The sequence below is a fragment of the Silene latifolia genome, chromosome Y (assembly GCF_048544455.1).
Source record: "Silene latifolia isolate original U9 population chromosome Y, ASM4854445v1, whole genome shotgun sequence".
Lineage (NCBI taxonomy): Eukaryota > Viridiplantae > Streptophyta > Magnoliopsida > Caryophyllales > Caryophyllaceae > Silene > Silene latifolia.
The window spans coordinates 58646733-58671375 of NC_133538.1; the positions used below are offsets into that span (position 1 = coordinate 58646733).

The 24643-nt window shown below is 38.2% G+C and overlaps 2 protein-coding genes across 2 annotated transcripts; both read right to left on the bottom strand.

Annotated features, from left to right (window-relative positions):
- Nucleotides 1-2768: 2768 nt before the first annotated feature.
- LOC141626953 (uncharacterized) lies at nucleotides 2769-18933 on the bottom strand. The gene is made up of 9 exons (XM_074440509.1): nucleotides 18635-18933; nucleotides 18331-18398; nucleotides 18016-18083; nucleotides 17582-17678; nucleotides 17382-17453; nucleotides 17115-17272; nucleotides 16985-17014; nucleotides 16494-16627; nucleotides 2769-3172 (listed from the first exon to the last, which is right to left on the bottom strand). The coding sequence occupies exons 1-5, from the start codon at nucleotides 18677-18679 to the stop codon at nucleotides 17387-17389; spliced, it is 345 nt and encodes a 114-aa protein (XP_074296610.1). The 5' UTR covers nucleotides 18680-18933; the 3' UTR covers nucleotides 2769-3172; nucleotides 16494-16627; nucleotides 16985-17014; nucleotides 17115-17272; nucleotides 17382-17386.
- LOC141628136 (uncharacterized) lies at nucleotides 10240-12650 on the bottom strand. Its single transcript, XM_074441314.1, has 3 exons — nucleotides 11972-12650; nucleotides 11442-11888; nucleotides 10240-10853 (listed from the first exon to the last, which is right to left on the bottom strand). The coding sequence occupies exons 1-3, from the start codon at nucleotides 12648-12650 to the stop codon at nucleotides 10240-10242; spliced, it is 1740 nt and encodes a 579-aa protein (XP_074297415.1).
- Nucleotides 18934-24643: the final 5710 nt, after the last annotated feature.

Here is a 24643-nt window from a genome sequence, read left to right on the forward strand (position 1 = left end):
CTTGGGTTGCAAACCAAGTCACTATTAATCCAAAATTACAACCATTGTTCAAAGGATTAAAACAAATTTCCATGTCAAAAAGGAAATTAATATAGTTCTAGAATTCAAAACATAACTTGAAATTAAAGACAATAAATAAAGCCAAGCTTCATGGGTGGCTACTCCTAGCTCCCTCACGATCTCTTAAGCTTGCTTTTCCTTGCCCTTGTTGTTGCTTGGAGGAGGCCCTAATTACAATAAAAGGGGATATTTTATCATAACTTGTATCAAAATATCAAAGTTGAATTAGAAGCATAAAAGAAGGAATAGTCATTTACCTACTGGAGTGATCTTTCGAGATTTGATGTCGTCTAGGTACTTAGGACAATTCCTCTTCCAATGCCCAACACCATTACAATAGTGGCATTTGTCCCCGAAAGGGGCACCCTTCTTGGGCTTTGAGGAGCTAGCTTCACAAGCCTTTCCTTTGTTCTTGTAGGGAGTTTGATTCTATCCCTTGTGACCACCTTTCTTGAAATTCCCTTTGCTCTTTTGATTAATGTTGAGCACATCCTTGGTGGTGCTAGCATTTAGCCCCATGTCCCTCTCGGCTTGCACAAGCATTTTGTGCAATTCATCGAGGGACACTTTCAAGTTTTGCATATTAAAATTCACCCTGAATTGGACATATGCTTTAACCTTGTTCAAGGAATGAAGAATTCGATCAATGATGAGTTCCTCGGGAATCTCTACCTTTTGCATTTTCAAGGTCTCAACATGCTCCATTAACTTGAGCACATGAGGGCTAAATTTTTGGCCCTCCTTGATGTTGAGATCAAAGAATGCGGAAGCCGATCCATATTGAATGATCCTCGGAGCTTGTGAAAACATGGTCACAAGTTTCGTATAGATCTCATAGGCGGTGCTAATCATTATAGTACTCCTTTGGAGTTCGGCTTCCATAGAGAAGATCAACACATTTTTGATCGCGGCCGACTCCTTTTGATAAGTCTCATAGGCTTGCCTAGCGGCGGGGGTAGACCTAGCGGTAGGTGCGGCGGGAGAGGCCTCAGTAAGGTAACGAAGCTTGTCGTCACCCTCCGCGGCCAAGCGAAGTTGCGCGTCCTAATCGGGGAAATTGGACCCATTCTTTTCTAATTTACAATGATCCATGAAGGACCGGAGCCACGAAACACTGGTGAGAGTGTTTGAGCTAGTGGTTGCGTTTGAATTTGGAGTTGCCATGGCAATAGAGAAAACAAATTTGACTACAAAATAAAAGTGAAGGAATTAATAAACATCTATTGTTTTGATAATACTTGTAAACATTTTAAACAAGTTTTAAGCATTTATATAGTGACCTCTACCCAACTATTAGAAATGATCCCGAGATCCAAATTCATATCAATTCGGGCACGGTGAGCCGATTCATCCCTTATCAATATAACTCGGTGGATTAACTCTTTAATCGATTCTACTTCTAGAACTCTCGGTCGATAAAATTACTCTAATATTTATCTTTAGCCCAGAACACATGCGACTACGGTCACAAATACTTCCGTTGAACTCAATCCAAATTTCGATGTAATAACATTTTACTACCCACTTACCCAACGTAACAAGTTTAGCAATCCGGTGAGCCGAGCCTACTTCCTTATGAAATTGGGATTCATGGTTTCTATTATTTGGTAAGGCTAATTCTCAATTATTATTTAGTGCGAGGTCTTGTCAATTTATTATCTATCACGTTTTAAGTGATCTAAAGCGGTGAACTACGATAATTATAATTGACACGGTCGATGACTCGATAAAATAAAATGCATGTTTAGTTATGGCGATTTAGCGATGCATGCAAACATATAATTAAATGCAAAACATAAAACATAAAATCCTAGTATGGCCTTCCTAAAAAGAAAATATAATTTAATTAACTATTACAAATTCGGAAACCAACTCCACTGGTCCCTTGAACTTCGGTCTTGGCACGCATTTCGAGGTAACACCGTCTTCATGGAAACTCCGGGAAATTACAAAATGAATTACATAATTTCCTATTATACATTTGTAATAAAATTTAAATCTATTAAATTACAAAACGGTGATACGAGATCACAATAATTACAACCGAAACGATATTCCCATGCATTTCGGGTAATAACGATAAAAAACTAAGGCCATACCAAGGAAAATTACATAATTTAAAAATTATATAAATCAAAATTATGACAATCATAAATAAAATGCAGCATTATAATATGTATGAACATGCTTAATTTTATGCTAAATCGCCTTTTAAGAGCCAATATCGTATATTTCATCGGTTTTTATGGATTTGCGTGATTATAACTTGTTAAAATCACAAAAATGTTACATAAATTCATATTTATGTTCAAGTTAATTACCCTAACTATATTAGAACTCAAAACTTAGTCTTCAATAATATTTTGACAATAATTCAACTTGATTTCTTAATATTGTTCATTATGGACCCAAAAATACAATTTTATATTATAAACTCCAAATTAAATAATAATAATTTCAAATAATTTCAAAATTTCAAATTCAAACTTATGAACATTCTGGAAAATACCATGACACTCATGATGTTCAAAACTTAGGTTAAAAATTTTGAAGATTTTTCGAGGAAAAAACATCGTTGCGGTTTATCGGTATTATCAAATACTAGTGTGTAACCCGTGCATTTTATGCACGGGAATAAAATACATTTGTGCATAATAACAACAACAAAAATACATATGTATGGATTTACTTTTATAATAAAAAAATTATGTTAAAACATTTTTTTTTTCAATTTACATATTTAGAGTTTTAGACGCATAATTCCTTAGTATGTCATCATCGTTTGATAATAATAAACTGAATATATCGTATGTAATAAAGTACTAAAAACAATTACATATATTTATACATAAAACGGTTACACACATATGCCATCATTCCTCTCCCAAATAAGAATTTCAAACTCTCCAGGCATCATGTCAACCACTGATAGTACCTGTACTTTCTATGCCAATCGTCATCTTACGAACTATATTTGGAATTTCAGAAAGAATGATTTGCTTTGAGATTTCAGAGATGATCATTTGCTTTTAGCAGGCATAGTGATTTCCATACACGGTTGGCAAAATGGTTCTCAAGAGGGCATGATGATTGTTCAATTCACATTCCAACCCTATACATAAGAAGATTAGTTACGATGTTGAAATAACAGTGTGGCATATGAAAGCTAAACAAATAAAACACATAAAAGTGTAACCTAACTTCACCATATCATATTACGTTATCAATCTATTCTTAAATCTATTCTCATCACATTAGCAAGAAAGTAATGAATACAAATTAAAAGGGAGGTAGCATCTGAAATGGAGTGCACTTTCTCCACTATCTTATTAGCGACACATTTTATGTTGTACTTCGTAGTTCGTATTATAAATAGCAAAAATATCAAAGAAAAGGACAAATGATTTGGGAAGGTATACATTTTGAGCTAAAAAACACCGAAACAGAATATTTGTTATGTGGGAAAAATACCAACTTTTAGCATTTTTTTTTTTTTTTGTGTTTTTTAAATAAGTAGTGCGGACAAAAATAATCCCGAATCAAAAATAGTCTCACTCTATAAAATAGGAGATTGATAGCGCGATTCTTCCCTATTCAATGTAATTTTATTTAATTCCATTTCCTCGTCCCTTGGTCCCTTAATTCTCCTGTGGTAGAAGATTATATTTAAGAGGTTATAGTAACATGTCATGTAAAAAGCATAGTAGACATAGTTTGAAGAAAACCACAATCACTTATCTTCATAATCAACAGAGATTGTTTACATTTACATTTGATTAAAATACTCCTCACAAAAGAGTATAAGTGAACAACCTATTGAGTTGGAAAGAGTACAATTTACATGGATAAAAATGTTATACCTTTGTATTTGACACGCCTAAAATGTCGCACTTAAAGACGGCCAAATTAACAATTTATATACCACTAAACACACTAATTAGCACTAATTATAAACTAGTATAATAGCAAGCTAGGGATCGAACCCAAGAGAAGATGGGTTTTGCCAAAATGAAATTAAAAGAGTATCTAGAACAATTGTGACAACAATAACAACAAGTAAATAAAAAGGGGGGTTTTGAGTTGAGTTTTCAATTGTAACCAAAGCAAGGGAATTCAAACAAGAGTGTAGAACAAGCAAACAACCAAGAATTTAAGATGGAAATTAATCAATATTAGGGAAAACTTAACCCGACTCAAAGCTAGGCACTTTAGTTGACAAAATCCTTCAATTAGTCCTTCAATTATATATTATCACCCTATTGTGAAGATAAATCTTCTAAATCTCCTTAATAATGGCCAAATGACAAGGAAATCACACTTAATCAAATAACCCAACTTATCAATTCTACCAAGTAGAAATCACATACATTGGACAAATTAATAAGAAGATATGAGCACAAGAGATTCAATAGGGGTAATTAGACACAATGAAATCACAATTAATGCCCAATTACAAGTTAATCCTTTACTTGCTAATTAAGCCAAGAAGAAATCACATTCATTAACTTAATGACAAGGTGTTGCAAAGATGAGATTACAATGAAATCACAATTAATAATCTCAACAACAATAAATTAAGGAACTTGATTAATTAAGCAACAAGGAAATCACACTTAATTACTCAACATAAACAAGGATTCCAAAATTCAATCATTAAACACAAAAGGATTAACAATGATAATTAAAATTAAAGAAGGATTAAAGGATCTTACAACCAAAGTTTAAGCCTCGAGCCGGATTAAGATTGGAGATTAGTTCTCCATAAGTAGATCTAATACCCAATTAAAGATGAAATTATCCCAAATTACAAACTTGATTAATAAAAGTGACAAGATAATTAACCTAACTGAAAACATTGTATTTATAACATCCCGTAACCTAAAACTTATGGGCTTAACAAAAGACAGGCCCGTAATACAAACGCTAATCAAAAACTGTCAAACCCAGAAAACTCGCACCGTGCGAGTTCTGGACCTGGAAAACTCGCACGGTGCGAGTTTGCTCCTGGAGTCCGCCTTTCTTTCGTGATTCCTTTGCTCCTTTGGAAGGCCTCTTTGGTGCGTTTCTTCAAGCCTATCCTTGGCTCTTCTTTGGACATTCCTCTTCTATCTATTGGCTTCTTGATCTCCACTTGAACCATGCTAAATGGCAAAGCACTCGGAATTGGTCAAACAATGTCAAAATCGTCACAAACCACCCCTAAATGTTACCAAATGAGCTCAAAATAGTGCCAATAAGTAGTAGAAATGGGAGCTCATCAAACACCCCACACTTAGCCCCTTGCTCGTCCCGAGCAAACTAGAATAAAACTACTCACCACCTAGGCCAAGAAGTATGGGCACTCCTAATCCCCTCTCTTCACCTCACTTCTTCCTTCTTATATCATCCCTCTACTAAGCATATGGTCACTCTTCTTCATAGCTTCCACAAGTGAGTAAGTGACCCAAAAACCACCAACAAGAACTCTCTTCACTCACGCGCCCTCCTTATGACTTCCCTCATCTAAGATGATCCTAATTCCACCAATTTCACCAACACATCATTCCCAAAACTCAACACCTCCTCCTTATTACTCCCCCTTATCACTCCACTTGGTAATACAAGGCTACCATGGTCACTAAAGCTTCTCCTTCCAATCAATTTGGCAACCTCAAACACCTCCATTCTTCAACAATTCACAACAACTTCACAACTCATCAACCAAAACACAACTTCCCAACAAAACATAAATACAAGAAAACACAATCCCATGCTTCAAGTATACCAAGCACTAGTAACAAAGTAAGCTTCAAAATCCCCCTTCTAGTCTTGGCATATCACTATCCTACCCTTCCGGCCTTCTAGAGCTCCACCACTTATGTCACCAACTTCAATGGAGATAATCAAGTATGTGACATGATTTCAAGGCTTCAAAGAGGTCACATGATTTTTAATTTTTCCTAATTCTCTCATTTTGCCTAAACCGCCCTTCCGGGTTTTCGGTTTAGCTCTTTTCCTCACCTCTACTCTCGTGGCTCGCACTCTTTTCTTCATTTTGCCCGGAGCGCCCTTTCGGGTTTTCACTCCGACCTCGGCCACTTTCCCATTTTTGCCTAGGATGCCCTTTCGGGTTTTCATCCTAGCCGGGTTTTCTTTTCTTTCTTTTTTTTTTTTTTTTTTTTTTTTTTTGAATTGAAATACAATGCATGGAATTGAAATATATTACAAAATTTACATGATATCAACTCATGTCCACCCCACACTTAAATCTTCACTTTGTCCCCAAAGTGTGAGGTAAACACTACACCTAAACTCACTCAAGAGTGTGAGCTTGAGGCACCTCCAAAGTTGGGAGGTCCTCCTCTTCTTCTTGCTTCTCTTCTACTTCTCATCCTTTCCCTCTCGGCATTGGTTTCCGCAACCCGAGTCGCACTATACCCTTGGTATTGGGTGGGGAATTGTTGCATGAATTGAGCATTCATTGCGGCCACCATATCAAAAGTTGCATTTGAAGTATAACGCAACTCATCCAAATCTTCTTGATAATGGTGGTAGCGGTTTTCGGTGATTCCCCACCGCGCATTCTCCGTGAGTTGTATTTGGGAGAGGGTAGATTCAATGCTTGAAACTCGGTTGGTAATGTTGTTTTGCCATGATTGAAAAGCGGGTAGTCGAATTGATGGCCCTTAAAAGGATATTGGGGTTGTTGTTGTTGTTGTTGCATATGGGGAGGAGTGAAGTGTGGCTCATCATAGGGGGCATTAGGCATGGGTTCATCAAATGGTGCATCACGATGAGGCATGTCACCAAAAGTTAGAGCCCCCCCCACTTGTGGTTGCTCTCCTCCTCGTCCTCTTCCTGGGTCAACTACTTGGGCTCTATCAACCCAAAGGTACACAAAATCATCATCGGGGGGCATGAAGAAATCTTTCGCACTCCCCCAACCCAAAGGTGGTGAGTTGGAGGGACGGGGTAGATACATGTAGTGCTTGGAATTTAGTCCACCCATGCACCAAATGACCAAGGGAGCGGTCTTGTCAAGCACATCTATCACTTTTGAGTGCTTCAAGTAATGATAGTCTATGAGACCACTCCCATCAAGAGGGTAAGCATTGGGTGGAAAGGACACACCCGTCTTTTGCACGATTAAGTCGATCATACCACCAATATAAATGGTACCCTTGGGGTTCTTTTGCAACTCAAGGCACCCACTCACAAACAATTCCACCCAATCCGGCACTCCCCTCCCTTCCGGGGTCATTGACCAAAGAACTTGTATTTGTTGGTATTGCATTTTGGTGGGTTCGGTCATGACCAAGAAATTTGTGTTGATGTGACGGCTAAGGAGGCGTAGGACCGGGTTGGGTATGGTGGTGTTCTTTGAGTTCCCGTGGCGTAAGTCACCCGTCATTTCGTTCCAAAAAGTACTCATCAATGCTTTATCAAGTTTTTCCTTCACGGGGGCCTTGGTGATATGTAAGGCCTCACGAACCTCATCATATGACAATGTATGGGTGAGGCGGCATGCCCGGAATTTGATTCCCGGAACCTTGTCCCTCCCCACTTTTACTTTTTCCAACGATGACAAAAACTCATAGGTGACACCCCTTCGGGTGGGTGCGGCAACATGAATATAGGCCTCAAGTCCGACCTTTTCTAAAAGCATACGAGTTATGGGAAGCATTCCCAACTCGATAAGAAGGTTCTCATCAAGAAATTTGGTTTGTGCCACGGTAGACACCAAGGCAAACGTTTTCCAACTCGTGAGGGCCTTCTCTCGGAGGCCCTCCTTACCCGAATACTCATTTGCATAAGAATCCGGGGCTCCCTTGGATCCTTTGGAGGAGGAAGCCGCAGTTTCTTTTCCTTTTCCCATTATAAGACAAGTAGAATCTCAGAAAAACACAAGTTTAGAACAAAATTTTGGGTGAGGCAATTGATCAAACACCTAATATGCACTACAAAATTTGTTGTGCTAATTAGCTATTTGCTAGAAAAGAACACCTCACTAGCTAAAAGGGCTTGTTTTAAGGACGAATCAAACACAAAAACACAACTAATATTCGAATTAATGGAGCACAAATTCGAATTTTAGTAGCTAGAATTGACAAGGAGAAGAATAAGGTGTTTATACCTCCCTTTGATCCTTGCTTGGGTTGTTTGGTGAAGAATGCTAACCCAAATTGCTCAAAATCGTCCCTTAAAACCAATTTGCAAACCCAAATCTTCCACTTCTTCAATTTTTCCAAACCCTAGCTCGAAAATGATGGTGATTCCTCGAATTTTTGCAATTTACCTTGCCCAAATCGATGTTGGGAGATGAAAGTTGATGAAACTTGAAGGTAAATTGATTGATTTGTGTGATTTGAGAAGGATTTTGATGGTGGAATTTAGGGGTTTAGGGTTAGTGAGGAAGAGAGAGGTAGAATTAGGAGAATTGGGGAAGAACTAATGAGGGTGTCGTGCGAAATTGGAGCTGAAATGTGCACATTCCCAGAAACTCGCACGGTGCGAGTTATGGCTTCAGAAAAGTCGCACCGTGCGACTTTGCTGCTGGATGTTGCTTTTTTGTTGCTTAATTCTTCACTTTAGCTAATTCTTTTACCCATCATTCTTCCTTCCTTTCTTCACATATGCCCTTGAGTTGATATCCTAACACTAAAACACACATTAAACCATTCTAATATGCCAAAAACATTAGTGAAAATGCAAATGATTTAATTTATTATGCAAAAAGTAAAGGATGCAATAAATTTAAACATGAGTAATGCAATATAAACAATATAACATGACCAATGCAATGCGGAATTTAAATATGCAAGGGAAGGAAATATTTACAAATTTTTGCCGTTTATTTAACGTCGATGGCTCGACAAAGTTGCACTTTCATCAATTTGAGTAAATTGGATCAACAAGATGGAGTGTTTCCACTTCACCCACTTCAATTCCTTCATAATAATGCTTTAACCTTTGCCCATTCACTTTCAAAACTTTCCCGGTCTTCAAACATTTGATTTCAATTGCTCCATGTGGGAAGACACGAACCACTTCATATGGTCCCATCCACCTAGACCTCAATTTCCCGGAGAAAAGTCTAAGTCGATTTTGGAAAAGTAAGACTTTCTCTCCCACTTGAAACACTCTTCTTGAAATCATATTGTCATGCCATGCTCTTGTTCTTGCCTTGTAAATGGAAGCATTCTCATAAGCATCATTCCGGATTTCTTCCAACTCTTGTAATTGAAGTTTCCTATGAAGACCCGCTTCATCCAATTGCAAATTGAACGACTTGACCGCCCAATAAGCTCGATGCTCAACCTCCACGGGTAGATGACATGATTTCCCAAAGAGTAAGCGGTAAGGTGACATCCCGATTGGCGTTTTGTAAGCCGTGCGATAGGCCCACAAGGCATCATCTAACCTCAAGCTCCAATCCTTGCGGTCGGGATTCACCGTCTTCTCAAGGATAGCCTTAATCTCCCTATTAGAAACCTCGGCTTGACCGTTGGTTTGAGGGTGATAGGCGGTTGAGACCTTATGAAGTACCCCATACTTTTTGAGAAGAGCACCAATGGCTTTGTTGCAAAAGTGAGTGCCTCGATCGCTTATCAAAGCTTTTGGAAAACCAAATCGAGAAAAGATGTTGGTTTTGATGAATTCTCCAACCACCTTTGCATCATCGGTCTTGGTGGCCTTAGCCTCCACCCACTTGGAGACATAATCCACCGCCAAAAGTATATAAACATTACCACAAGAAGCGGGAAATGGTCCCATGAAGTCAATACCCCACACATCAAATATTTCACAATAGATCATGGGTGTTTGGGGCATTTCTCCTCTTTTTGAAATATTACCAACTCTTTGGCATCTATCACAAGTCTTCACTATGGCATGAGCATCTCGGAATAGTGTGGGCCAAAAGAAACCGCTATCCAACACCTTTCTAGCCGTTTTCTTGGCTCCAAAATGTCCGCCACAAGCATACTCGTGACTAAACCGGAGAATTGACATGATTTCGGTGTCCCAAGACACACCTCCTTATCACTTGATCGGCACAAAATTTCCACAAATAAGGATCATCCCACACATAGTACTTGGAATCACTCTTGATTTTGTCTTTTTGATGTCGAGTCAAACCCGGTGGAAATTTGCCCAAAACCAAGTAATTCACGATATGTGCATACCAAGGTTCGGTGGATATCAAGGCAAGGAGGGCTTCATCCGGAAGGTCTCCTTTATTGAGCTTTGTGGTACCAAGGAGTCTTCTTGGATGATTCTACTAAGATGATCCGCCACCGTGTTGGTGGAGCCTTTCTTGTCCTTGAGTTCAACGTCAAACTCACTCAAGAGTAGTACCCATCTCATCAAGCGGGGCTTGGATTCTTTCTTTGAGACAAGATGCCTCAAAGCGGCATGATTCGTGAAGATGATGACCTTGGCTCCAAGGATATAAGATCGGAATTTCTCTAAGGCAAACACCACCGCAAGAAATTCTTTCTCGGTAGTTGTATAGTTCCTTTGAGCCTCATTCATCATTGTCGATGCATATTGAATAACATGAGGTGCTCTTCCCACCCTTTGGCCAAGTACCGCGCCAAGGGCATAATTGCTTGCATCCGACATAATTTCAAACGGTTCATTCCAATTGGGAGGTTGAATTATAGGTGCCGAAATAAGCTTCTCCTTGAGCATATCAAAAGCTCCCTTGCATTCTTCACTCATGACAAACTCACAATCCTTTTGAAGTAGCTTGCATAGAGGAGCGGCGATCTTTGAGAAATCCTTAATGAAACGCCGGTAGAACCCGGCATGACCTAGGAAAGACCTCACTTCACGCACATTAGTAGGATAAGGCAAGGTGCGAATGGTATCGACCTTTGCCTTATCAACCTCAATTCCCCTAGAGGAAACAACATGTCCCAAGACTATTCCTTCATCAACCATGAAATGACATTTCTCATGGTTGAGAACGAGGTTGGTATCAATACACCTCTTTAAGACCCAAGTAAGATGACTCAAACAATCCTCAAAAGATTGACCATGGACGGTGAAATCATCCATGAATACCTCAATAAAGTCCTCAACATGGTCCGAAAAGATACTCATCATACACCTTTGGAACGTCCCCGGGGCATTGCAAAGGCCAAAGGGCATCTTTCTATAGGCGAACGTTCCAAAGGGGCATGTAAAGGTTGTTTTTGTTTGGTCCTCGGGTGCGATTGGGATTTGAAAATACCCCGAGTAGCCATCCAAAAAGCAATAAAAGGCCTTTCCCGCTAACCTCTCCAACATTTGATCCATGAAGGGAAGCGGGAAATGATCTTTTCGGGTCACGGCATTGAGCCTACGGTAGTCGATACATACCCTCCACCCATTTTGAACTCGAGTGGGGGTCAAAACACCTTCATCATTCTCGACTACCGTTAGCCCGGATTTCTTTGGGACAACTTGGGTTGGACTAACCCATTGACTATCGGATATAGGATAGATCATACCTACATGAAGAAGTTTGAGTACCTCTTTCTTCACCACATCCATCATTGGAGGATTCAAACGTCTTTGAGGTTGTCGGACGGGCTTTGCTTCATCTTCAAGGAGAATTCGGTGCATGCATAAGGTGGGACTAATGCCTTTGATGTCGGCCATTGTCCACCCAATTGCTTCCTTGTGTTGCTTAAGAACCCGGATGAGAGCCTCTTCTTGCCCTTTAGTAAGCTTGCTTGAAATAATCACCGGTAAGGTTTCTTCATTTCCAAGAAATGCATACTTCAAATGACTTGGTAAGGGCTTCAATTCAACAATAGGAGGCTTGACAATAGAGGGAACAGGTTTCTCCTTTGGAAGTTCTTCTAACAAATCGGAAGAAAGGAAGAAAATCTCCTGGACAGGGCATAACTCGCACGGTGCGAGTTTCCCCTTCCCGAACTCGCACGGTGCGAGTTCTCTGCGCCGTAGTCCTGGTTTTCTTCCTTTTCTTCCCATTCTTCCATTGGGGGATTTTCCTCTAAGTCCTTGATTGTTTCCTGCACATCACAAGACAAAGCATACCCCATATCTTCTCCAACCAATCCATTAGTCAAAACAACATTTAATGGATCAACTTTGCACAATTCATACACGGTTTGCACAATTGGCTCAAAAATTTCAAGAAAACACAAAGATGAAGTCTCGGATGGGTATTTCATGGCCTCATGTATGCTATACTCAATCTTTTCCCCCTCAAATTCCATTGTGAGGCGACCACTAGATACATCAATCTTGGTGTTAGAAGTTCTCATGAAAGGCCTTCCCAATAGAATGGGAGTGGAGCCTTTCTCGGGTTCCATTTCAATCACATAGAAGTCGGCGGGGGAAAAGCATTCCCCCACCTTCACCAAGACATCCTCCACAACCCCTTTAGGATAGATATTGGATCTATCGGCCAAAGAAATGACCGTACGGGTCGGTTTCAAAGGTCCTAACTTAAGTGACTCATAAAGGTAGTTGGGCAAGACATTAATGGATGCACCTAAATCAAGCATAGCATGTTGACAATCCAAATCACCAATTTTACAAGGGATGGTGAACATGCCCGGGTCACTACACTTTTGTGGCAACCGTTTTTGAAACATTGCCGACACATGTTCACTAGCCCTTACCTTTTTCATGCTCTTAGCCTTGTTGGTCCTCTTAGTAGTGCACAACTCTTTCAAAAATTTTGCATGCTTGGGTACACTACTAAGAAGATCAAGAAGAGGAATGTTTACCTCCACTTTACGAAAGATATCATAAAGGCTTGAAGTCTTCTTGTCAACTATCCTTGTATCATTCAAAGCACTTGGAAATGGAGCTTGTGGCTCATATTCCTAAGAGGTTCATGTACCCTTACTTGTTGGGGTGAAGATGCTTCCCCTTGTTCCACCACCACTTCAATTTCATCTTCAACCACATCTTCCACTTCATGAACAATAGGAAGTGGTCTTGTCTTCTTAGGAGCTTTGGGTGCCTCTTCCAACTCTCTACCATTCCTCAAAGAGACCGCTTTTGCTTGTTCCTTGTTCGGTGGAGGAATGGTGTGAGAAGGAGACTCCTCCTTGGTTGGGTTGGGAATTGAGTGTAGTGAGGATTTGACCAACTTGGGTCTCAAGGTTAACAAACCTAGAGTCGGTGAGTCGGTTTTGTTGAAGCACGGCGGTTTGAAATTCCTTGGTATTTTGTTGCATTGCCATTTGATTCATGGTAAGTGTTTTCATCATTTCTTCCAAGGAATTTTGAGATTGGTTTTGGCTTTGATTTGGCTTTTGAAATGAAGAGTTTGAAGCCCCTTTTTGATTTTGATTTTGGTTTTGATTTTGGTTTCCACCCCACCCCATATTTGGATGAGATTTCCAACCTTCATTGTAAGTGTTAGAATAGGGGTCAAACTTCCTAAAACCAATAGCTTTCACCGCTTCAATTGCTTCCTCCGTTTGCAAAGATGGACACCCATCGGTGGGATGAGTTGGGTCATTACAAAGACCACAAAATTTCACATGAGAAGTACTCCCACCACCTTTTGTAAGTTCCTTCACCAAATTAGTGAGAAAGTCAACTTTCTCCTCCATATGGTTTGAACCTTGCCTTGAAGAGAATGTTCCACTTGTCTTCTTAATTCTCCTCCCAAAATTCCTAGAGCTTCCTACCAACCTTTCAATCAACTCATTTGCTTCTTGGACCGACATGTATTCAATTCCACCTTGGGTGGCGGCTTTAATCATCCTAGCATCATCCTCAAGTAAACCACCACAAAAGTTCAAGAGAAGGTCGTGGTCGGTATACCCATGGTATGGGCAACTAGCAAGAAGTTGTTTAAACCTCTCCCAATACTCATACAAGTTCTCTCCATCCAATTGCTCAACATTACTTATTTCTTTCTTCAATTGAGATGAGAGACTAGCGGAAAAATACTTTTCTAAGAAAGCCCTCTTCATTTGATTCCAAGTGGTGATGCTCCCGGTAGGGAGATAATAAAGCCAATCATTTGCCGCGTCCTTGAGTGAGAAAGGGAAGGCCCTTAGTTGAAGTTGCTCATCGGTAACCCCATTAGGCTTCATGCTTGAGCAAACAACATGAAATTTGTTGAGATGCTTGTTGGGATCTTCCGTGCTAAGCCCATGGAATTGGGGCAATTGGTGAATTAGCCCGGACTTCAACTCAAAGGTGGCATTTTCCGCCAAGGCCGGAAAGGAGATACACAAGGGCACTTGTGTGAGATCCGGGGCGGTAAGTTCCTTAATGGTTCTAGGCCTTGGTGGCCTCTCTCCATCATTATGTGGTTGTTCATCCATGATGATTTGAATGGGTATGGGTTCTTCAAAAGGGATGTTGTTATCTTCTCTTTGGTCTTGTTGAAAACCGGGATCAATTTCTTCAATAACCGGGTTGTCTCTTCTAATACCTCCTCCTATCCAAGCAAGTGATCTTTGAATCTCCGGATTGAATGGAAAAAGTGGTTCACTTGAATTCCTAGTATTGACCATAAACAATTCTACACAAGAGCACACAATCAAAAAGTTCACAAAAGTAAAGAACAAGACACTATCAACAAGAAACAAAGACTACTAACACAACTATCCTAAAAACACAATTAACAAACACTAGCAAAACCGTTACCTTCCCTAAGAACGGCGCCAAAATTTGACACGCCTAAAATGTCGCACTTAAAGACGGCCAAATTAACAATTTATATACCACTAAACACACTAATTAGCACTAATTATAAACTAGTATAATAGCAAGCTAGGGATCGAACCCAAGAGAAGATGGGTTTTGCCAAAATGAAATTAAAAGAGTATCTAGAACAATTGTGACAACAATAACAACAAGTAAATAAAAAGGGGGGTTTTGAGTTGAGTTTTCAATTGTAACCAAAGCAAGGGAATTCAAACAAGAGTGTAGAACAAGCAAACAACCAAGAATTTAAGATGGAAATTAATCAATATTAGGGAAAACTTAACCCGACTCAAAGCTAGGCACTTTAGTTGACAAAATCCTTCAATTAGTCCTTCAATTATATATTATCACCCTATTGTGAAGATAAATCTTCTAAATCTCCTTAATAATGGCCAAATGACAAGGAAATCACACTTAATCAAATAACCCAACTTATCAATTCTACCAAGTAGAAATCACATACATTGGACAAATTAATAAGAAGATATGAGCACAAGAGATTCAATAGGGGTAATTAGACACAATGAAATCACAATTAATGCCCAATTACAAGTTAATCTTTTACTTGCTAATTAAGCCAAGAAGAAATCACATTCATTAACTTAATGACAAGGTGTTGCAAAGATGAGATTACAATGAAATCACAATTAATAATCTCAACAACAATAAATTAAGGAACTTGATTAATTAAGCAACAAGGAAATCACACTTAATTACTCAACATAAACAAGGATTCCAAAATTCAATCATTAAACACAAAAGGATTAACAATGATAATTAAAATTAAAGAAGGATTAAAGGATCTTACAACCAAAGTTTAAGCCTCGAGCCGGATTAAGATTGGAGATTAGTTCTCCATAAGTAGATCTAATACCCAATTAAAGATGAAATTATCCCAAATTACAAACTTGATTAATAAAAGTGACAAGATAATTAACCTAACTGAAAACATTGTATTTATAACATCCCGTAACCTAAAACTTATGGGCTTAACAAAAGACAGGCCCGTAATACAAACGCTAATCAAAAACTGTCAAACCCAGAAAACTCGCACCGTGCGAGTTCTGGACCTGGAAAACTCGCACGGTGCGAGTTTGCTCCTGGAGTCCGCCTTTCTTTCGTGATTCCTTTGCTCCTTTGGAAGGCCTCTTTGGTGCGTTTCTTCAAGCCTATCCTTGGCTCTTCTTTGGACATTCCTCTTCTATCTATTGGCTTCTTGATCTCTGTGATGCTCGGACTCGGATACGAGGATCCGACACGGACACGGATCCGAGGGTCCGATCCTTGAAATCTCAAAAACAAGGACTCGGATACGAGGATCCTAATTTGAATTTGGACTCGGCTAATGTTTTATTTTTTAGAAAATAAATTGATTATTAGTTAAAAAAATCAAAGAAAAGAAAGGAAAAGTAGTTTTTTCATGTTTAACATGAATGAAGACTTTATTAGAGCATTAAAATTCATGTCAAGATCACTCTTGATATAGGGTCATTGCAAAACAGAGGTTAAAAACAACACTCTCACACCGATTTCTCATAGAAGGATCCGTCAAGGATCCGTGTCCGGATCCGTGTCCGGATCCTGTCCACCGGATCCTCGGGGTCAGGTGAAGAGTCCGAGCATCACAGCTTGATCTCCACTTGAACCATGCTAAATGGCAAAGCACTCGGAATTGGTCAAACAATGTCAAAATCGTCACAAACCACCCCTAAATGTTACCAAATGAGCTCAAAATAGTGCCAATAAGTAGTAGAAATGGGAGCTCATCAAACCCCTAGTTCCTAACTGAAAGATGCTCTTCCAGGTATGACTCGGTTCACAAATATTTGTCATATGACAAATAAAAAACTTATGAGCCATCCAAGTAATAACATGTTTATTTGAACATTACTCTAACCTGAAAGACATGGATTGAAATTGAAATGAACATTAAATGAGTACAGAAATACTAACATGGATCTCAAAGAAGGGGAGATCAGAAGGTTCCGAAAACCCCAGTTCATTAAGCCCATCTCTTACTAATGAGAAATTGAATGATAACATTTTGATAGATTGTTATTTACCTAGAACAAATAACAGAAAACTTCATGCCCACAACATATAAACAAAAATGCTATACTTTTGATAGATTAACATATGTTAAAAAATGAAATTGAATCTCAATGGACAAAAACAAATAAAAAAAGGCAAAAATAAAACTGAAAATCAATATTAAAACAAAAAGAATTTCAGAGTAAGTGTTTTGGAATCTAACCTTATGAGTTCAGTGAGTATGTTGCAGTTACTGTAAAGTACATGAAGACAGAGAGTAAATCTGTTAAATAAATGTAATCAAATTAATAAAATAACTCAGAATGTATAAGAGGTAAAAGTAATCACATTACCTATCGACACAGCAGACAGCACTATGTTTCAGCACTATGTTTCATCTGCAATTTAGGGTTGTCCTCCTTTGTATGTATGAGTCAACCTTGTAGTTCAGCTTAGTAGACTGATAATTCATCACAATCAGATATAAATGGTTGATGGCGGTTTTGGAGGCCTATACAGAGGTAGCAGCCATGGGTCCATATCAACGCAAATTTGGTGTGTTAGAGTAGAAGGTTAATAGTAAAACATTCTGATGCATATGAACCCGGGATAATCAGTACCTAGTTCACATACACCAATGTTCACCAAAACTTATCAAATATCCAGACGCGAATATTACTTTGATAGTGTTCCTATGTAAATACCACACAAATTTTGGGGTCAATGCCAAAACAAATTCTGCGCCAACAAATTAGATTAAAAGAATGAATAATAGCAGAAAACGAATATGTAACGACAATTCAAATAGAAATATAAGAACCTTGTTGGTGGATAATAAGATAAAAATATCATTAGGCCAGTGCCGAAAGACAGATGTCCTATAGTTGCCTTCTTATTCTTGAATGCTAAATTACCTCCTGTAGCAATTTAGTAACATTAAAAGTTAACATTGGTCAAAAATATATTGAAACCTCTCCAAAATGATAAATGACAATATATCATACTTACAACTCCATCTGATGAAGAGGGAACTCCCATAATTACACCTGAAATGGTACCTATTTATAATTGAGGATGACCTATTGCCTAGAATGCTACTAAGGAAGCGGGAATTAAGGATGCAATTTTGATGCAAATTTGACACCGAATAACTAAGATTCGCTATATTAATGCAGATGCATGAAAAACTTTCAAATAAATTATTCGTTAGACAAAAATGTTGTCAAATCTGGAAGATGTGTACATTAGTCGAACCTGTGCAAAAGAAGTATGATATTTCTACTCCTTCAGACCACTTTGCCGCAACTCCATAGTAGCGACTTCTGCATATTAGTAGTCAACAACCTCAGCTTAATTCATAGGAATACATGATAATTAAACAATTTCAGAAAAATAAATAAATCTAAGTCTCAATTAATTGACCTGATTAGTTATAGACGGATATGTGCCGTCTATAATGAGATTTTGTGATACGTTAATGAGACAATTAAAATAAGTATTGTTGACTTAAATGAAATTATACGAAAAATGATTTTACCCTAAACACTGAGTGTAGCTTTAGTAATTTACCTATTGGATAATGAAATATTGAAATCAACGAAAGTATGGAATGAAGGTTGTCTCCGAGAATCAATACTCTGCAATCAATTAAAACGTCAATCAATCAATAGTGATCATCCGGTACCACGATCAAACAATGATGATGAGGGTTGATTGATACAGTGAACTCTACTTTGCAAGTGGACAAATATATAGGGTGGTGGCACTTCTGGAAACACCCAAACTGACAGGGAGTTAAAAATATCAATAGTTGGAGGTTAGAGAGGGAGTAAAACCATAGAAAACTTGAACATAAAGAAAAAAAGTGAATTACCGGATGAGTGTGTCGCCGGAGACGAAACCGACGGAAATTACCCATTGTTCATTTATTTCGCCAGTGATCGGTGTTACCGCGGTGGTTGTATGGGGCGGTCTTTCGGTTGCTACTGAACTTAGCGGTTGTTCGTTTCTCGTATTTTAGGACTAATCCGCTAATCATGATTATTCTGATTTTGATTTATTGATTTGCTGTTGAGATATGATTAATCATGAAGTAATGAGGTTAATTATTGGATAAAGAGGCGGAGAAGTTAATGGTTAAGAGGTTGACGATGAGAAAAAATGAAGTTGACTGTTGAAGAATCAGATAGTGGGTTGTTTTTATTGAATGTGTAACCGTTGTCTGTATTTTTTAAGTGACGTATATGTGTATATTTATACGGTAAATCAACCACAACTTGACACCTAAGCATTTTCAATGTATAATGGCTGTTGCTTTAATAGATTAAATGATGACCATTAAAATATGAAAAATTAATTTTAACCAACTTTTAACTTTTAGATCTGGAATGTGGGATAAAATACAACCTTTGACATTTTTCTTTAGTCATGAAATATGTTTTAGCATTATATACTAATTTAAAGTCCCTATTTATTGAATTTTTACTCAAAAATTCATAAATCATGCAAAAATGGTTCAATACAACCAAAATTTTTACACACACTGAGTAAATATACATGTGACAACATATTAAAATTCATGACCAGATTCGAAATATAACTCATATTAACCTAATAAACCTTTTAAGTTCGATTTAAACTCATAAAATTCATATTTTATGCAAAAGAATTCATTTTAACATGAAATTTAACATGAAACCATTAGATAATATAGGTAAAATCATATCCAAAAATCACTGAAAAATTCGAAGTTTAGCTATTTTTCGTCCAAAAATGACATTTTTAATCATCAAAATCACATTTTTATGCCATTTATATATAAGATGAATAATAAAATCCATAAATCAACCCAAATATCCCAAAAACATTTTAGGGCCAGAAACTTTTAACATGCAAAGTTGTTTCGTGATTTATCTTCATAAATACAAATTTACAAGTTTTATTTGTTAATTAATTAACTCGGAAAAACAATAACCGATTTTGCATGCAACAACCTTGTGCTCTGATACCACTTGTTAGAATTCATTAATCTCATTTGTTTACATATCCAATATATGAAAGTTTAATTTAGTCATAAAATTAAATCGGATCTTATGCATGCAAAACAATTACAAGTGTAAGGAGAAAATCAATTCTTACATTGATGATTTCGGAATATGGGCACTAGCTAGTAAGTTCACCTTCTTACTAGTTCTTGAGCTTTCCAAAGGTGGAAGAACAAGATTCAAGTGGAGAATCTCTCTCAAGGAATTATACCCAAAGCAACGCCCTTAATAATTATAATTAATATGATCTAGTATTAACTAAAATCTAACTTAAAATTGACACAAAATATTGAGTTTTTGCTCTTGAATGTCACAGTCAAGAGGGGAGTATTTGTGAGGTTTTCTTTTTCTATGTTTTTCAACAAAAAATGGAGTATTAGAATGAATAATACACTAGTAGTATATACAATATATGTAGTGTATAAAAAGAGAGAAAACCCATTAATTTCTCTAGGGAAAAACCGGGGGGGGGTTATAGAGGCAAATGCATGGTCTTTGTTCTTCTCAAGATTAGACTAGATATGCAAGGCTGTATTTTTAGGTTTAATCATTGTGTTTCTATTTAAAAATAAAACACAATATAAACCTTAATCTCCTCCATTATTTCGGTACACTTAGATAAAATGGGTAGCCATTTTATTCGTCATTTTGTCAATTTTGTCACGTGTCACATGTTACATGACATGTTACACTATAGTGTATTTTTAACATATTAAAAATCAACATATTAATAAAATATGTCACATACAAAATTAACTAGTAATTCTTAATTACTTGTACCAAAATGGTTTATCGAATTATAAATTACAACTTCTTGTATTTATAATGAATTATTCATTCTGTTTCAATTGTTTTGTAAACACTAATTCAATCTAAGTAATAAAATAATTCAATTACTTAGACCGTATCTTATTTAATCGAATTACAATGAGACACGTTAATTTTACTCACAAAATCATCCGTCAATTTTAAGCAATTTAATTAACTCGTATCGGCATACGATTAATTAAATAATCAATTAAGAGTATTACCCTATAGGTCTGAACTCAGGGTATCAACTGATCACCACCGTCGTGCGACAGTAATGTCAAACTCTAGTCAACCAATCATTACCGATATGTGTGGACCAGTTGACTGTAAAATATTACTTTCCCTCATGTATTCTTAAATATGAGATTTAAACATGTGATCATCATGATCGACAATTGTGATCGCATTATTGTCGGGGACACTTACTCCAACATCTAACACCTTCACTCCCTTCACCCTTTGACATACTAAGCACCTTGCAACAAATTCAGCTACCTCCTTCTTCATATTTGGCCACCAAAAGGTCTTCTTCAAATCTTTATATAACTTGTCTCCTCCAGGATGAACAAAATAAGGTGCAGAATGAGCTTCAGTAAGGATCTTTCTCTTCAATTCCACATTATCAGGTACACACCATCTTCTATCAAATCTATGACTATCATCTGCATTGATCTCGAACTTGGAATAAGGCTCAGAGCCCATGGTATTCCCCACAGTCTTACGCCAATTTTGTATTATCGGGTCCTCTTTCTGCTTCTCCCTGATCTAAGCATATAACTCAGACTCATTGGTCAAATCTCTAATGGAATCAACCTTCTTAATCATACAAATGCCCATCTTCTCCACTTCCTCATGCAACCTCACTCTTGACATAGCAGTGCATAGAGCATGGACAGACTTCCTACTTAATGCATCTGCCACCACATTCGCCTTCCCTTCGTGATATACTATCTCCATGTCATAGTTTCCAATCAGCTCAATCCATCTTCTTTCTCTCATGTTCAACTTCTTATGGGTATAAATATACTTCAAACTCTTGTGGTCAGAAAACACCTTAAAAGTAGCTTCATAGAGTTAATGGCACCACAATATTAATGCAAACACCACGGGTCCCAGCTCTAAGTCATGAGTAGGGTAATTCTCCTCATATGGCTTCAACTGTCTCGAGGCATAAGCTATTACCTTCCCATTCTGCATCAACACACACCCCAATCCATTCTTCGAGGCATCGGTATATACTTCAAAATTCTAACTTCCTTCAGGTAAAGCAAGAATATGAGCTGTAGTCAGGAGATCCTTCATGGTTAGGAATGCCTTCTCACAACTCTCATCCCATTTAAACCTATTCTCCTTCCTCATCAAGGTAGTCAATGGCTTAGCTATTTTTGAGAAGTCTTTTACAACCCTCCTATAATAACCTGCCAATCCCAGAAAACTCCGAATATCCCCTACATTTTTCGGCCTCTCCCACTTGGCAACAACTTCAATTTTACTTGGATCCATAGACAATCCATCTTTTGACACAACTTGACCCAAAAACGCAACTTTCTCCAACCAAAACTCACATTTACTTAACTTGGCATAAAGATTATTCTGTCTCAAAGTCTGCAATACAATCCTCAAATGCTTCACATGTTCCTCCTTATCCATAGAATACACTAGGATATCATCGATAAAGACAACTACGAACTGATCCAAATAGGGACTAAACACATGGTTTATTAAGTCCATGAAGACTGCCCGTGCATTAGTTAATCCAAATGGCATAACAATAAATTCATAGTGCCCGTATCTAGTCCTAAATGAAGTCTTAGGAATATCTTCATTCTTAATTCTCAACTGATGGTATCCCAACCTCAAATCAATTTTAGAAAATATTCCAGCCCCACTCAACTGGTCAAACAAATCATAAATTCTAGGTAAAGGGTACCAATTCTTAATGGTCACATTGTTCACCTCCATATAATCAATACACAATGTAATACCCGTCCTTTTAGAGACCCGTTGACCGACGTTGACTAACCTAAGACACCTACCTAGACCTTTGGAAACCTTAAGAGATAAACCTTATGACGTTGTGAGCCTTGGAGTTCGTGTTACTCGATGTAGAGAAGGCTACTCGATCGAATAGCTTGGGCACTCGATCGAGTAGAGGCCACTCGATCGAGTAAGTGGGTTACTCGATCGAGTAACGTGAGTTCAGCGGGGAATTATAAATCATAAAATCGTGAAACCTAAATCATTTATCTACCTTTCTTCCTAAACCTAGATGCCGTCATTTCACTTCTCCTTCACCATGGTTCATCTCCTTGAGGCCTTTGAGAGTGGTTACACCATAGGGATGGGATGCTTGAGTCGGGTAGCGGTCTTGGTACCGGATTGCTTTGTATAGGTAAGGTTTCATCATCATCATCACCTTCCTTGATTTCAGTTGTGTTGTGGTAGTAATAATAGATGGTTATGCTAGTTGTTATAGGTGGTTATGGTGGTTGCTTGTTATCTTGCGGTCGCGCGCGGAATTGCTGCGAGTTGCTAAAGGTAGGTTTTCCTACTCAGTACTGTTGGTTGTCTAGCGTGTAGTTTTTATTGTGTAGTTGGTTTTGGTATTGTGGTTGGTGCTGTGGATTGGTTGTGATTGGTCATTGTGATTGTTTGTCTGTGGTTCTTGAGGTGCATCCTCGGCTGAGTGGAGTCACTTGCGGGAGTGGCTTCACGCCCTTGATTTGCCCTCTGTGAAACCCGCCACTGAGGGGATGTGCACATTAAGGAACATGGGTTATCGCTCAAATCAGATGAGTGGAGCTTAGGTGGGAACGGCTGCGGTCCCCCACTGGTAGGACTGGACCTTCGGACAGTCAGAAGTGTGTAGTCGGTTGGAGGTGATGTTGTATGTGAGTTGCTGTGTTTCCTTGTGTCTGCTTTTGTACTTGTTACCTCAGTTACTGACCTTGTGCGGTATTGTTATGTTGTCTTCTTGTGTTGTGTCTGCCGTGATCCACTATGGTAAGCAGTCAGTCTTAGCAGGTTGATGTATGGATCATAGCTGGGTGCTTGGAGGGGCGAGTCTTCCACGAGTCATGGCATAGATAGTTTCACATAGCTGATAGTAGTCATGAGTTGTACCTTTTGTTTTATTTGTATCACTTGTAATATTACATAACTGTTCTTTAATCGACATTTGATTATTACTGTCCTCGGGCAACCGAGAGGGTAACGCCCTTATCTGCGTGGGGAAGGTCTTGTTAAGGCTCCTTGGTAGATGGGGGTGTTACACACAACCTCATGCTCCCATCCTTATTCTTAACAAATAACACATGTTCTCCCAAAGTGACACACTTGGTCTCACATAGCCCTTATCTAATAGCTCATCTAGCTCCTTCTTAAGCTCCTCCAACTCCTTAGGCCCCATCCTGTAAGGTGCTTTAGAAATGGGTCCCGTCCTAGGTTTAATTCAATCCCAAAATCTATGTCCCTCTGAGGTGGCAACCCAGGAATATCATCGGGAAACATATCCTGAAAGTCCTTCACCACCTCAATGTCGCACCCCTTAACGCCTCCTCCTAAGATCTCTGACATGACATAAAATCAAATGTCCTCCTTTTCTTAAGCAAGATTTTAAGGTAGCAGTATAAATAAGTTTTACTTTAGGTTTAACAACAAACCCCTTAAAAGAGACCCTTACTCCCTTCGGTGCCCTCAAGGTGGCGTTCTTTTGATGACAATCAATAAAGGCTTTATATTTTCCCAACCAGTCCATCCCTAAGATCACCTCAAAACCTCCCAAGGGAAACTCAATAAAGTTAGAATGAAAAATAACCTCCCCAACCTTAATAGGTACTTCTTTATAGACTCGATTACAAGGTATAGACTCCTCCGAATGTATAATTACAACATCTTTAACAACATCAAACAAGTCTAACTTTAAGGCTCTAGCATGTTCACTTGATATAAAGGAATGGGTTGCCCCCGAGTCAACAATATAAAGGTTGATTTAGAATTAACAACGAATGTACTCGCGACAACGTGCG

What these genes read in the sequence shown, in the direction of transcription:
- LOC141628136 (XM_074441314.1), bottom strand. Translation starts at nt 12,650, where the DNA reads ATGTTTCAAAAACGGTTGCCACAAAAGTGTAGTGACCCGGGCATGTTC. An exon ending in CGGCGCAGAGAACTCGCACC is followed by an intron (nt 11,889 to 11,971) that starts GTGCGAGTTCGG and finishes CCGATTTGTTAG; the next exon opens with AAGAACTTCCAAAGGAGAAA. An exon ending in GGTAGTCGAGAATGATGAAG is followed by an intron (nt 10,854 to 11,441) that starts GTGTTTTGACCC and finishes GGTCTTTCCTAG; the next exon opens with GTCATGCCGGGTTCTACCGG.
- LOC141626953 (XM_074440509.1), bottom strand. Translation starts at nt 18,679, where the DNA reads ATGGGTAATTTCCGTCGGTTTCGTCTCCGGCGACACACTCATCCG. An exon ending in TCCGGCGACACACTCATCCG is followed by an intron (nt 18,399 to 18,634) that starts GTAATTCACTTT and finishes AATTGATTGCAG; the next exon opens with AGTATTGATTCTCGGAGACA. An exon ending in TCTTATTATCCACCAACAAG is followed by an intron (nt 17,454 to 17,581) that starts GTTCTTATATTT and finishes GTATTTACATAG; the next exon opens with GAACACTATCAAAGTAATAT.